The 15,875-nt window shown below is 50.1% G+C and overlaps 1 protein-coding gene across 1 annotated transcript in view; it reads right to left on the bottom strand.

Moving 5' to 3' along the window:
• The window catches only part of Tbc1d14 (TBC1 domain family member 14), a 100,995-nt gene extending 85,782 nt beyond the window's left edge, over nt 1-15,213 (bottom strand). The window contains 2 exon segments of the mRNA XM_047566317.1: nt 5,137-5,875; nt 15,057-15,213. Of these exon segments, the coding sequence (XP_047422273.1) occupies nt 5,137-5,858 (722 nt within the window). The 5' untranslated portion in view covers nt 5,859-5,875; nt 15,057-15,213.
• Between the last annotated feature and the right edge of the window lie 662 nt (nt 15,214-15,875).

Raw genomic sequence — 15,875 nt, 5'->3', positions numbered from 1 at the left:
AATCTAGGAACTGAAAACAGACATAGGGACTACACTGCAGGAAAGTCTCTCCGCTCTACCACACCCCTAGGCAGCAGAAAACAGTCAAAAGAAGAAAGATGGTCTCCTATTCACTTCTGTCCCAAATCTTTCACAAGTGGGAGAATTTTAATTTTTTTAGTTGTTGATGAACCTTTATTTTATTCATTTATTTTTATGTGGTGCTGAGAATTAAACCCAGGGCCTCACACACACCAGGCAAGTGCTCCACCACCAAGTCACAATCCTAGCCCCAAGTGGGAGAATTTGATGGTGCTAATTCACATGCAGAACCCTAGCTGCAAGAGACTCTAGTAAGACATTTGCTGCCCAGCTGCGGCATCCAAGAAGACACACTGGAAGGAAGGTGGCCTGGAAGATAAGCCAGCAACAGAATCCCACCCCACGCCACCTCCTATGGCTGCAAAGCTTAAAAAAGGCAGTTGTGTAAAAGCAGAGACACTAAATGCTGCCTGTGCCAAGGGCACAGGTCCTGCCTTACCTTGAAAGCACACCCCCTTTTGTTAAGCTAACTCACCCCTCAACAAGAAAGAAAGAGGCACGGCTCCTCCTCACACTGCTCTCACCCTCCAAAGGATCAGATCCTGAATCCTAGATTCATAGGGAAACTAAGACTGGTTCGGCACTTTCATATCAAGTCAAAGTTCCCACCTGAAGAATCTTCTTAAGCCAGTGGTTGCAAATTTTCATATAGCAGAATTTTTTTTAATAAAAAAAAGCCAGGTGCAGTAGCACATGCCTGTAATCCCAGCAGTTTAGGAGGATGAGGCAGGAGGATCCCAAGTTCAAAGACAGCATGAGCAACTTAGCAAGGCAACTTAGAGAGACACTGTCTCCACATCAAAAAATTTTTAAGAAGGGCTGGGGATGTGTCTCCATGGTTAAGTGCCCCTGGGTTCAATTCCTGGTACCACAAGGGGAAAAAAAAAAAAAAAGCCAGGAGCAGTGGCACACACCTGTAATCCCAGACATTCTGGAAGCTAAAGCAGGAGGATCACAAGTTTAAAGCCAGCCTGGGCAAATCAGCAAGACTGCCTCAAAATAAAAAAATAAAAGGGTAGAGCATCCCTGGGTTCAATCTCCAGCACAAGGGGAAAGGGTATAAGTGTAAGTGCATGAAATCTCACATGAAAAACTGAGAACAGCATGAAATACAGTCTGCACAAAGGTATGTGGTCTGCCTGGAGATTTACATGTATTTTCCAATTTAACCCTCACATTAGCTCTTCACAAGAGGTACAAATGGCCCAGTGTCACCCAAGTACATACTGAAGGCCAGAAAGGTTAAGTGACTTTCTGAAGGTCACACAGTATGAAATGGCAGATCTGAGGATCAGACTTAGGTCTGAGCAGTCCCAGTTCTCAACCAACACACTCCCCCAGCTCTGTCTTTAAATTACAATTCAAAAGGGCTCTCAGAGACACCAGGAAGCAGGTGCCTTGTGCCGCTAGGCTGTCCAGAGGCTGTCCTTCTGTCTTCACAAGAAACTTCTTTTGGCAAGTTCCCCAGATCCTCCAAACACAGGTCAAACCTTTTCCCCCAGCAAAGAGGCCTCCATCACCAGCTCGAGAACTCAATAAAGAACTATGTGAACAGTGTCGTGTGTAGCCAAAGCTAATGACTGCCTCCCAGGTCAGTGCCGATCCACGGAAGCCACGGAAGTCAACCCAGCTCCTGAGGAAAGGAAGCATACAACTACTGAGGTTGCTCTCCTCACTTGCTCGCTCACTGTGGGTTTCTAGAGGAATACCACCCTGGGCTCACGGGAATCCCTCAGCACAGCCCCTCCCCTCCTAACAAGAGGAGGATCCTGCTTAAATTACATTATAAAATTTCCATCAGGGAAGCAATTAAACACCAAGAGTCACAACCTGCTAGCTCTGCCTTCTCAAAAGCTGAATGAGTCTGTGGGCTACCCACCTCCTGTCCTGCCCTGCCCGGGACATCCAGCAATGCCTGGAAACATGGCTGGGCATCTTGTTTGGGTAGAGCCCCTGGAAAGGTCAGGGACAGAGGGTCAGGGACACTGTGACACATCCTCTGGTGCACAGGCTAGTCGCCCGCAATAGAAAGCATCTGTCCCAAAATACCAGACGTGCCAGGGAAGAGGTACTGCACTAACTTACTTGGCAATGGGTTGACTTGAAGTAAGCAAGGTCTGGGGTTAGGAACTAGAGAAAACTTTAGGAAACAAAACCATACGACATTAGCATCACAGACAACTATTGCTCAATGTTTTGTCGACTTGATCTCTAACCCTACACAGCAGTGTTCCCCCATTTGAGGTTCAGAGAGTTAACCTGCCCAAGGTCACACAGCAATTAAGGGGGGAGAGCTCAAGTGAGCCCAGTTGGTGTGACCCCTGAACCAGCACTCCTAACTGCAGTGACACCCACAATCTCACCCCCAGATGCTGGTCTATCTCCCTAACCAGACTGCAAGCTGTGTAAGGACCAGAACTCCCTCTACAGCTCAGGGTAGAGTCTGGCTCAGAGGTGTGTGTTAGTGCTGGGGAAGAAAGAACAAATGGCAGCTGGGCCTGTGGCTTCTATGGGGCAGTGGCCAGGCCAGCCAGTCCTCCTATCACTCCTCTGCTCCTGTCTCACCCAGGTCACCTCATCGAGCTCTGCTCCTTCCAGTCACAAGCTCCCTGACCATCTCCACCCCTTCCTCTGAGCCATGATCTTCTAGACCAGCCTCCCACAATACCACCCATGTGGCTTTCTACAGCCTAGAGAACAAGGAGAGGCACAAGGCAGGGGAAGGGGCAGGAGGAGAGGCAGATGTCAGAGGCCTGGGATCCACAGAAGGCCAGCTCTAGCCCTGGTCCTGCTCTCCACAAAAGTTGACAGTCCACACTTGCTGGAGCACCTGCTACAGGCCAGGCCTTGGGCAGGCTCTGGAGCACTCTCTGTAACTCCACTTACCCACCTGCAAATGTTCAGTAGGCTCCACACACATCAGGCCCAGAACTCCCTCATTCCAAGTCACTCTATGCTGAAGCTCCTCAAACACTCTGAGACTCCAAGACAAATACCCTAGACTCGGTACACATTATCACACATTTTGACTCACTGTTGCCATATTCCACCTGCTTCCAAAAAGTACTTTAGCCTGGTTGCCAGTAACAATGTCACAGTCATCAAAACAAGGGTGAGGAGACAGCAACCAAGGAATAAAACAAAGGGGACACCTGTTTTCTGTGGTCCACAGCTGAGGAAAGTCTTCAAGAAACAGCAGCTTTGGAAAGGATCTAGAAATTGAATAATCGACAGGGTTTCCCTCAAAAAGGAAGAGGTTCCAACAGACAATTCAAGCCCTGCAGGACAGCAGAGCAGGGCAAGCCATGATCATCCCAAGTGACAAATATGTAAAGCTTTCCATGTGTCAGGACCCACACCAAACTTTGCACATTAACCCACTTAATCCCACCAGCCAGGTGAAGAAGCCCAGTCCTGGACACAGTGATGCAGGAGACAACAAGGGTGAGGGCAGAGCAGATCAACAACATAACAGGCACTCTGTGCTAGGCTCTTCATAACACTGTTAGGGATAAGACAACTGACTCAGACAGGTGAAGTAACTTGTTCCAGGTCACACAGCTATGTTGTGGATTCAGCCTGCTGAATTCTGAAGTCCAGCTCTTTCCACATGCTCTTCTCCTAGCCGCCCCACTTCAAGCAATTGTTCCTAGATAGACTAAGGACCCCGGAACTTGGAGGCCTGTCTTCCAGGCCCTTCCCCAAGACCCACACTTAACAGACACCTATGGTATTCATAAATGGGGAAGGCAGAAAACAGCCCACCAATGAGAATCACACCACAGCATGGCACCTGCCTCAGAAGGGATGCTGAGTTCCCCCAGAGTTCAAGGACCCCCACCCACTGAGTAACCAAGTTCTGAGACCAGAGACTCTACCGGTGCGGCAGGATACCTGTCAGCACGTCAGAGAAAAAAAGATGGCTAAAATCACAGGCCAAATGGAGATTGTTTCACTAGGGCTGGTCTCAGACTCATGCGATGACCAGCATGGAGCTTAATGAAACAACTGAGGCAGCGATAAGGACTGTGTATGCCCGGTGAGACGCCTCCAGCTAACTCCAGTCAGCAAAGCTCCAACATGGGCTTTGCCAGGGGCATGTGCACAGCCAAGGTGGCCACAAGTGCTCCCATCTGTAAAGCCCTGGGCCCAGAGGTCCCGTAGGGCACCTGTGAAGCTGATGGCAGTCCTGCACATTCTCCAAGGCTCCATGCCCTTCCGCACAGCACTGCAGTCTGGGAGTTCAGACTAGCTGATGTGATTGACTGATGTGTCCACTCTCCCACCCCCAGGCTGCAAGCTCACCCTCCATCATAACCTGAGGTCATTTCTATCACCACATTACCCGACACGACCCACCTAGAACAGGGCCTCGAACACAGACACTTACTGAACAAAAGCATGAGAGCACAAGCAAGAGGCAGCAGCTGAAGCAGCTGACTCACAGAGCTTTGGGGACAATGGGCACACCAGCAGGCCTGTATGGTAACTGGGGACAGGGTGCCATGAGGAGGGTGTACAGGCCAGATCCAATGGGGAAAGGAATACACATGGCTGCAGTGCAGTGACAGCAGGACCAAGCATGGGCACAAGCACCAGTGGCAGGACCACAAGTGGGACCCCCAGACAGGCCAGCCTGGTCTCTCCAGGGCAAGTGTTAGGAATGTGAGTTATAACCACTGAAGCCACCATCATCTGCACCCACCAGGTGACCCAAGAAACAACTCATTAAGGGCCCCATCAGAGCATAAAGCTGTCAAACCATGGCTGCTGATTTGGTGACAATGACCACCTATGAGCTACCCAGAGCCACAAAAGGCCAGAGGCCAAAAAGTGACAGCAACCGCGAGTAAAGCCAAGGACACAGGAGGAACAAAAGGTAGAGTCGCCCGTAGACCTGACCCACACGACTCCACAGGACCCCAGCTGTTGGGCAAGGCATGGCTGTCTGTAGGACACGGCGCCTGCTCAAGTAGGACACACGGCACAGGTTACACCAGCACAAGGCGACTGGTCTGCAGTCCAGCTCCTCTACAGCAACACAGACAGCATTACCTTGTAAAGAAGCTACTAAGTGGTGCCAGTATCCTCAGTTTACTCCCCTCCTCAGTTCCATCAGCCCAGCCCTGCTGGTGTAGATCGCTGCTTTCCTTGATGGAGCTCAGGGTGACATCAGTAAACTGTGGGTCATCGTCATTCTCCAGGGTCACAATGGCACTGGAGCTGCTCGTGACCATGAGGTCCAAGATGTCCTCATTGCTGACAGACAGCGTGGTGGACAGCTCTGTGCCAAGACTAGACACACTGCAGACGGAGACATCATCACTACGATTCAGGGTTTTGGAGGTGGGGCTGTAAAGCTTCACTGAGTCATAGCCTGTCCTGGGAAACGTGGAGGACTTCCGCACGGTCTGCTCCCGCTCCGTACTGGTGGGAGTCAGAGGCGTGCAGGATGGCAGTGGGCATGCACTCTGGAAGGCCCGCTCAGGGACAAGCTCTGACTCCGACTGCTTCCTCTTCACATGGGTCACACTGCAGGGGACAGGTTCTGGGTTGCCAACCTCTAAGGTAGGAATGCCAGAGTCCACAGACTGAAGGCTGTGCCGGTCTTCCGAAGCAACAAGTTTCAGCTTGGGCCCATGCTCAGGTGCTGAGAGGGATCTGGACCCTTTGGCATTCACTTGTTGCAGGTTCTGAAGGGGCTTTCCTTGATGACCATCCAGAACGTCCATCAAGGCTATGCTATTTGTGGAAGTAGAAAGGTTTCCATCAGTCATCTTGGTCCAAAGATAAACTAGAAAAACAAAGACATGGAAATGAAGGTGAATATAAGACCCAAAGATGCCATTCCTCAGACACAGTTCAATGCTATGACATCCCTTCTAGAGGAGGATGCCATGCAAAGTCCCACATACCAGAGTTTTGATTCAGAACCAGAGCAAGAATTTTAACATGCACAATCATGACATAAAATAGCAGGAAAATAACCTAAACAAAGAGCAAAAATCACCATCTTCATCATTCTCACCCCGCCCCTCAGACACACCTCTGACACTCAAGACAGCACTGGGGGGAACCTGAGGACTGTGCTAGGCAGAGAGGAAGTTTTCTTATTGGGGGGGCATACTATAATTTGGATTTGAATGTCCCCAAAGGTCCACGTGTTGAAAGTTTGGTCCCTAACCTATGGCACTTTTGGGAAGTGGTGGAACCTTTCAGAGGTAGGGCTATGAGAAATAGAAAGTCCAGTGGTCCATTTTCAGAACATAGTATTTATCCTGAATTGAGATGTAAGATCTAATCGTAGCCATTTTAACTATAGTCCTTCCCTCTGCCTGCCCCAATTTTAAAATTAGCCAATTCTGTAGACTGTAGCCCTGAGCTCCTCCTATCAGAGCAAGGGGCAGCACTGCATTAGGGATAGATACAGCACGATTGCTAGCCAGGTCTGGTAGCACACCCTTCTGGCAGAGGTAAAGTTTGCCTTGCCAACCCACTTCTCAGAACATGTTTGATTCCCTTTGGTAGCCTGGTTATTTCTAACAAGGCTCAGTGGGAGGAATCTGGATCACTGGGAATGTGCCTTGAAGGTGATATCAGGACCCTTCCTGTTGCTCTTCTTACTTCCTAGCAGCCATGAGGGGAAGAAGTCTCCTCCACCATGTGCTCCTACTACAATGCACCATGTGGCCCCAGGCCCAAAGCATTAGGGCCAAGTGAACATGAACTAAAACATGAAACCATCAGCCAAAATAAACCTTTCTTCCTCATAAGTTGTTGATCTCAGGTATTTTGTCACAGTGACACAAAGCTAACACAGGGGGGACAAATGATAAATAGGATACTGCTGTCAAACATATATGAAACTAGAACAAATAAAAAAATGTTTAAAAAGCCAGGCTGGAATCCCAGTGGCTTGGGAGGTTAAGGCAGGAGGATCGTGAGTTCAAAGCCAGCCTCAGCAATTTAGCAAGGTGCTAAGCAACTCAGCAAGACCTGTCTCTAAATAAAATATTTTAAAAAAAGGTCTGGGGATGTGTCTCAGTGGTTAAGCGTCCCAGGGTTCAATTCCTGGTACCAAAAAACCAAAAATAAATAAGTAAATAAACATATATGAATTTACAACCCACACATAAGGCAGGGTTCTACTCATTCCAAGGCAGCATAAAAATTAAGATATCTTCATTAGGACAGAAAAAGAGCAAAAAGAATTACACAGACCATCTGCAATGGGACTGCACAACCACATCTGAGCTGGCCATTCTTCTCCATAAGTACAGCCACACTTACTCACCTCATAGGCAGGGCATGCCATCCCTTTTCCACAGTGGAAACCAGGCATCAAGAGCTAAGAAATGGGCAACGGATCCTACTGCTACCTAGAGGTAGAGCTGCAATCTGTGGGTCCCAAAGTGGGTCTTGCCTAGTTTAGAACAGCTAGTGTAAGGTTATAAAACCCAAGTCAGAAGGCTAGCTTAGCTAAACCAAAACTAGAACAAGAGTCAAAAGCACTGGTGCCACACAATGCTCTGGCCTAAAGTGAGGGGCGGTCAAAACATGAAACAGACCAGCCTGGAGAACACAGCCCACAGCAGACTGCCAACCCTAGCCTGTGTCAGGTTACCTTTTGTTTGCCTAGAAAATGCAAAACTAAGAATTCAGTCAGTGCAGGGGGTGGAGGGAGGCATATGCCTGTAATTCCAGTGGCTTGGGAGGCTGGGAAAGGAAGATCACAAGTTCAAGACCAGCCTCAACAACTTAGTGAGACTGAAGCAACTTAGTGAGACCCTGTCTCAAAAATAAAAAACAAAAAGGGCTGTGGATGTGGCTCGGTGGTTAAGCATTCCTGGGTTAAATCTCCAGTACAAAAAAAAAAAAAAAAAAAAAAACAACTAAGAATTCAGATGGTACACTGAATCCACACCCCAGAGTAGAACAGAATAAAGAATGGAACTTTGCACTCAAGACATTCCTGGATTCTGGTCCCAGCTCCATCAGAGGCCTTGGAAGAAAGGACTGAGCGGGCACATGGCCCAGAAGCACTTTGCTATCATCCGGGTGAGGCTGAAGGCTCTGCAATGGAGAAGGAACAGTGGCAGCCAGCCCCAGGGTTGTTATCTTGGCTCCTGAAAGTTCAGGAAGTCAGTACCAAGACAGAAGCAAATTCATTACAGGCAGAAAAGGGGGAGGGGAGTATCCGCCCTCCCTTCTCCCTCCCAGAAACTGAAGGAGCTGCTCAGACAGCACAGCACAGGAGCAAAAATAGAAAAGTGAAGGAATGAATCAAAAGGCAGAATTCAGAAATAGACTGAACCACATAAAAACTTGAAATGTGACCTAGTGAGTAGGAAGGATTATTTAATCCCAGTGTTGTACTAATTAATTACCAATTTTTCTTAGAAGGTAACACCATATTATACTACACCAGAATAAACATACAGACAACATTAGAGATGGACACAAAAGTGAAATTAATAAGCTCTGCAAAAAATAAAATATTCCTTAAACCCTCCAAAAGGATCTGGGAATCATTTCACCAGGCGTGAAACAGTGCAAGTCTGTGCAATGCTGACAGCACTCTGAACTTCTACCCTAAGTCTGTAGCCCTGTGTTCCCCTAAGGCAACGCCACAGCGCATTATCTCTGTGTTCCCTGATCTGGGAAATGCCCTCAAGTTGTCATGGTATGAACAACAGGATTCACAAAAAGAAGATACAGGTAGATTCAAACATACATACATTTGAAAGTTGTACTTTTTTTTTTTTTGGTACAGGGACACTTAACCACTGAATTACATCTATTATCTTCTATTTTAAGACAGAATCTAAAGTTGCTTTGGGCCTCATTAAGGGTCTGAGACTGGCCTGGAACTTGCGATCCTAATGCCTCAGCCTCCCAAGTCGCTGGATTTACAGACTTACACCACCACACCTGGCTACATTTTCCTAACTAAAAGAAAAATACAGGAAAAAAAAAAATCACACAGTTAAGAGCTAATCTTTGACAAGGTCAAAGGTAATTAAAATTATCAAAATACCATCAACACTCCAACAAATCAAATTGGCAGAGAGCCATAAACAGAAGAAGAAATCCTGACACTGCACAGGGCTGAGCACCTCCAACAGGCCCCGCTGCAGTTCTGGCTCTGCAACTTAGGAAGTGGGGCTCACGGGTACTGCCCCTTTCTGCATCTTGCCTTCCCTCCTCCCCCGCAGAACAATGGGCAGCAGCACACTGTTCACAGGCTGGTCTAAGTTGAAAGAAATAAGGTCTAGTGAGAGCCCAGTCAGCCAGCAGCAACACACAGTAGGTGCCCAGAAATGTGCCATTCCCTTGACCATCGAGCCACAGAAAGAGCTGTAGCACCTGCAAAAGATGGATCTAAACTGTTACAGAAGAGATGTGAGTTTTGCCCTGATGCTAGAGAGGATAGGAACGTGTAGCAACTCTCTTTCCCAGGAAAATCACTGCCTGGGCAAACAAGGCAGCCAGAACTGGAAACTGGTTAAGTAAAACAACAGCATTTAATTCACTGCACTTCAAGGACCCCTTCTCAGAACCTCACCAAGAGGAAAGTACAGGGAAGAAGGAAGAGGGGCTGAGAGCCCAGAGTCAACTGGTGTGACCTCTACCCTATTCCCTTCTCCTCTACCATGGGGGCTGGGGACAGCAGCCCCAGCGTCTTACTTCTAGGGAGAAGTCTGCACGCAGCCCTTTGAGGCCTCTACTGGTCCCAAGTCTGGGTTAAGTTCTTTAAACCTCCGGACCAGGGTGTCAGTCTTCAGGGAAATCAACCTAAAAGGAAAAAGGTATCTCCTCTTACAACACACTGCAAGACAAAGGCCACCTGGTCTCAATCCTTTTTGCCTGGTGCCATAAAACCAGAAGCTGTACTCCAGGACACCTGCCTATTGCTGGTGCCACACAAGGGGGAGGTTGTACAAACAAGGTGCATGCCTGAGACAAGGCTGCAGGGTGGACTTTGGAAAGTGGCCAGAGGCAGGCGGCCTGCCTCCAAGTCACATGCTTTCTAAACACTCAGCCTGAGTTCCCTGAGTTGAGCAAGCAACAAGCCTTCCCACTAGCTCTGCCTGCCTCCCTCCTGTGCACCAGCATCCTCGTCCCCAACATCCAACCCTGGGGGCCACTCCCAAGTGCACTCTCCCTACCCAGGCCACCCGGGTTCTCGGGCTCCAGCAACGTGTGGCACAAAGAGCCACTCTCAATGCCTGTAAAGGACACCTCCTCTGCAAAGCCCTCCCCAACTCTCCCAGGAGCTAAAGGATCTCCATACTCCTGGCTCCTTTTGGCTGCACCCTACCTAAAACAACTAGATTTTATGCCATTTTCATGTCTTTCCACTGAATTCCAAGCTTCAGGCAGGCACAGTCCTTCTCATTTCTGGATACCACTGCATGGTAAAAACTTAGCATAGATTAAGGATTCAAAAAATGACTTGATGAATTAAATATTACTAACAACTAAATTCTTCAGTGGGCATGTTTCAGGGACAGTCCCAATCAAGCAAACTCTTAGAAAGTTGGGTTATGTTCCAAGAACAAGGTGAGCACAAGAAGCAGCAACAGGAAAAAGAAAATCCTTGCCAGGGGGTTCTTGGCAACGTGCACAGACAACAGACACATGCAGCTGAGCCATGGCCATCCATCTGTATGTCATGTTGGGTACCAGACCTGACAGTGAGGCACCACTGTCCATAGTGGATGGTCAGGAGGGTGAAACAAAGTTCCTCCTATCACATTTGTCTTCCCAAGTCCAAATCCCTAATTTCCCAGCAGCACATACAGTGGCCTAAGCAGCCTCATGAGCTCAGTCAGCTCAGGGGGTAAGGAGTAGCCGCTTCCAGGGAGGCATTTAACACAGGACTAACAATGATTAGTCACTTTCCGGACAAGAGAAACACATGCAAGATGTGAAGCACGGATAAGAGGAAGCCTGTGTTATTCCACTCAGCAAGGCCATCTGAATTTGATCTGCCTGCCCCAACACTGAGCTCTGCAAGAGGCAAAAAGGAAAAAACTGCCTAAGGGACTAGAACAACCCTCACCGAGGAGGTGTCTTCAGTTTAAAACAAGTCAGGAAGGGGACAGTGACTCTGCTGGTGACTCTGGACAGGGCTGTGGGAAGCAATACCATCTAGAAGCAATGGTCTGATTTTCTCCTCCTTAAAAAGCAGTGAGACTAGGTATAGATCAAAGTCTTCATAAATAAAAAAAACATTTATGAAGCCCAAACCCAATGATTCAGTATGTCCCCAAAGAGGAAAACATGTACTCATGGGCAGCTTCAGGGAGAAGTCTGTTGCCACATGTGCTGACATATTCCAGCACCTTGCCCAGGACACATGTCCTGAGCAGCCCTTCCTGTTCTGGGCTCCTCTCTGGATGCTCCTGAGAGGAGCATCCTGCTTGTGCCCCAGCAGCTAGGGGTTGCACTGCTCTTTTTTACCCTCAAATGACGGTGGACTCACCCTGGCTGCCAAGACTCCCCCAACCCAGCCATGTTGGATTTCCAGATCCTCATTCTTAAGGGTCAAGCATGCATAGACCATCTCTACTCAGTCATGGCCAAAGGGCACACAATTCACAGAGCCAAGGCTGCAGGAAAGCAGGACCAGGACGGTACATCAGACACTACACTCAAATATCACCATGAAATTACAATTTGATGAGTCCTGGGCACCATCCTCAACTCTGACTATACCATCCTGGCTCAACCCTATGAGTTAAGTAATATTCCCCACTGCACAGAGAAGGAAACTGAGGCATGTGGCTTGCCAAAGTCCACGCTGGACTCAGTTCTGTAACTCCCTGGCTCCCTGGAAGCTCTGCTGCTTACAAAGGCCATGTGTAGACAGCAGGAACTTCCTCCAGAGCTTACTACAGCCACATGGGAGACAGTAGACTTCATTTCACACAGAGAACACCACCCAGCTGAGCCAGATGCGTGACCTACCCTAGGTCTCATGGGCAGGCCCCTCCGGGTCTTCTGTCCCCAACATGTGCCTCTGGGGGTCCTCTGTGTTTCCTGGGGAAGGATCTGGTGGCACTATCAGCTTCCTCCCAGAGTGGCTGCTGTACCAGACCTACAGCTCAAGCCCAGGCACAGGACCAATCCGAAGAAATGGTCAACTCAGTCAGCCTCTGACATGAGGAGAACCACAGTCTGTGTGGTACCTCCATGTGAATCTACGTGTGTACAGAGCTCACATGCACCAACCAGCAGTGAGTCTCTCTTCTTGAATCAAAGTGCTGGCTGAGGCAGAAAGGGCCAAGCTGGTCCTAGAACTCAGTAATTCTACATTAGCAATTAACACTACCTCTGTCTTCCAGGAACACATGACGCCTGGGGCCCTGTGCTCAAGGTTCACACCCATGATCTAGGTGACCTCCATCACCACCCAAAGAGCTTTGGGTGTTGCTAGCACATCACAGCCTTTAGACTGCGGAGAACATGCTGGGCTAGCCCAAGCTGACCGAGTGTGCACTCTCTCCACTGCCACACACGATGCCTAAGGGAACGAATGGTTCAGTGTGCCTTTTGCACAAAGGAAAGGCAAACACAAACACTGGGTTTGTTTGTTTGTTTTTTTAAATGGGTTATTCTTTAAGATAAAAATAATCCTAAAGTTTTTTAGCTAGCAGCTCATATATTCCTTTGGAGGGTGAATGGCAACTTCCAGGCACCCCCCAGGATGCTGTTTAAACAGGTTTTCATCCCTGAACATTCAACAGACCAGGCCAAAAAGGGGTTAAACTGTTGAGAGTCTCCAAAGGTCCCTTCACAGCCCTACAAAACAGACACACTGGTCTCAGGTGGTTATGTTTAAAAGTCAAAAATGGGACACTTTAAATTAAGGACACTGAACATATGGACTGCTCTCTCCTCTCTAAATGTCTCAGCTACATTTAGTAAGTGACCAAACCCAACTGTCATAAGTATAAGTACCTGTGAAGTGACTTGAAGGCAACTAACAGGCTAAGAAGATATTGAGACCACCTATTAAAAGCAATATAACTTATTATTTTAATTCTTAACAAATCATCAACTGAGCATTACCATGCACTATACATGCTAGGAGCTATCACATGTTCTAAACATAAGCCTGCAAAGAACAACTAAAGAACCAGACTCAGAGAGGCTAGGTATCTCATTCAGGGTCATAACAGCAAAGAAAACTGGATTCACACCAAGTCTAACACCAAAGCCCATACGTCCGTGACCTGTGGAGTACTTAAGAATACAGGCTCTAAACTTTGTGACAATCGAACTGAAAACAAGTTTTATACTTTTCTGTATATTAGATTTAAACAGAAAAGTTTTAAAAATAAACAGGGGAAAAATAATGCAGGCTCTAGAAGTAGACTGCCTGGGGTCAAATTCCCAGCTCCTCCACTTACCAGTTGTGTGACCCTGGGTTAGTTTCTTAACCTCCCTGTGTCTCAGTTTCCTTGTAGTAAAGTGGGAACAATATCAGACCTACCTCATTAGGCAGTGGGCAACATTAGGGGAAGAAACCCACATAAAGCCTTGAGAACTATGTCTGGCATGAGCTAAGCCTAGAAGCTATTGGCTGGTGTTATTCTTCACTGGGCACCAGACAGGGCCAGCCAACTCAGCCCCACTATTTTAGCAACACATTTGCATAAGCAGCCCAGAAACAGCCACTCTGTGCATACAAGCCTCACAGTACAGCTTCTTCCAGCTTCTTCCTGTCGCTAACATTTCTTCTTGCACCTGCTGCACGGCTCTGAGCTCTGCACCTCAACTTCCCCACTTGTACAATGCAGTGACAAGTCAAGCAAATTAACTCTTAACCTTAGTTCCCTAATTTTTCCCAAAGGGTGTGTCCACCAATAACCCTGAGTACACAGGTACATGCCAGGTTCCCTAGAGCTGGGTCTCAGTCAGAGTGTAGAGTTCACAATCTCAAGGGTCTAGAATACATAAAAACTAAGAAGGCAATTAAGAGAGGTAGAGGGAGATGCCATATCCAAACTTGAGACTTGGGTTGGTTCTGTCCTGATAAGCTGGTCAGCAGGAAGTGTTCCAATTATGCTGTAAGGACCAGTCCAGTTCCTGCAAAGCACCTTCCTGTGCCCAGCAGGCAACCCATCCGTAATAAAACGGCCAAGACAACTATGTACTAACATTCTACAGATCGGGGTGGGGGACCAGGACAGGGCAGGAAGGACAATGCTCAGTCCCCAAGACACTATTGTGACTCCCTGGGGTCTCTAGCAGCGGCAAAGTGCATGGGTGCATACAGAACCTTCCAAAGCAACTTCCAAGTTCACGTGGGAGAAAACGGTGCCCTATGCAACTTTAAGACAGAAACGCTTTCACGCAGCCTAGTCACCAGGTCTCTGAAATGGTCACTGAAATGCCCACAGCCTGGGCTCATTCTGAGGTCCCCAAGGGCCAATCCTCCAGCTCCTGGCCAGCGTCCCCATCGTGGCCGCGCCCCCGCAGCTATGACCGCCCTCCCTACAGGAGACGGCCCCATCTCCGCGACCGGGTAGCGGGGCGCGGGTGCTCGCGACTGGCCTCCAGGTCCCGGCCCGCGCAGCGCGGAGGATCTCTGCCCCGGGCTCCGCGGCTGGAGAGGAGGCGCCCCGCCGAAGGGGGCTCTCGAGGGGTCCTGCGCGCCGAGTCGGCTCCTCTCGGCCGGGAGCCCCGCGCGCCCGGCGCGCAGGAGCGCAGTGTCTGAGGGGAAAACTTTCCGCCAAGTTCCGGAGGAGCCGCGAGCCACAGCGCAGTCTCACCGAGGGCCGCAGCGCCGCCCCCACCCGGGGCCCGCCGCCGCGCCCGGGCAGCCCTCGAGCGGAGGGCGGGCGCGGCGGTGTCCGGGCGCACCGCGCCTCGGGCTGCCTCGCTCCGGCCGGCGGCCGCAGCAGGTGGCGGCGGCCCCCGCCCGCCCGCTCTCACGGCCCGGCCCCCGCGGAGGCCCTCAGTACCCGAGTCAGCGCAGCTGCGACGCCATCCCGGGCCGGTGGGCCCGCAGCCCAAGCCCGGCAGGACCCGCAACTCGCTGAGCCAAGACCGCCGACGCACCACAAGCAGCGGGTCGGAGGCAGGTGCGCGCGAACTGCCCGCGGCCAACAGCCGCGCGCCCTCGCCACGCCCCCACGCGCTCTCGCCACGCCCCGCACTCCGTCACCACGCCCCCTACCGGACTGCGTCAGCTCCGCTGCTGGCGCCGTCGCCGTCGCCCCCTACCGTGCATCAGCCGGGCTGTGAGCTACACGCCCGCGGGCCCAGCCGCCACGCATCTCCGGAGCGTAGTCGCGGACGCTTTTCTATTGCAAGGACCTAACGAAGCTGCGAGAGGAGCTCTGAGAGGGCCTTTGTGTCTGCAGAGTCGCCGCAGACGCCCGACAGGGGCCCCTTACCTGATCGGCTCCACCCGCGGCCATCTTGGAAGTGGGAAGCAGCCGGGAGGGGGAAGGGGCACAAGCGGGCAGGGACCAGGCGTGGGGAGCCGAGCGGCGGAGCGCATCGATGGGAGCCCCTGCCCTGCAGGTGTGGGAGTGATGGCCCGGGCCCTGACAAAGGAGGAGAGGAGGTCTTTGTGGAAGACCCGGGCTCACGTCCGGGATCTTGACTCCGGAATGGCGCCTTGGCACCCTCCCCGCCCGGCCTTAGCCTCTTAATCTGTAAACGGACTTTTCTGATTGCTCGCTCACTACGCTTTCACTCAAGTATCTGACTTAATACCCAAACCTGTCTGCCCTTTAAACCTGAGTCTTGAAATTCCAGAGCCAGGCAGTGCTGCA

The sequence above is a fragment of the Sciurus carolinensis genome, chromosome 10 (genome assembly GCF_902686445.1).
Source record: "Sciurus carolinensis chromosome 10, mSciCar1.2, whole genome shotgun sequence".
Lineage (NCBI taxonomy): Eukaryota > Metazoa > Chordata > Mammalia > Rodentia > Sciuridae > Sciurus > Sciurus carolinensis.
The sequence above is the reverse complement of the archived record's forward strand: the minus strand, read 5'-3'. Positions and strand labels throughout refer to the sequence as shown.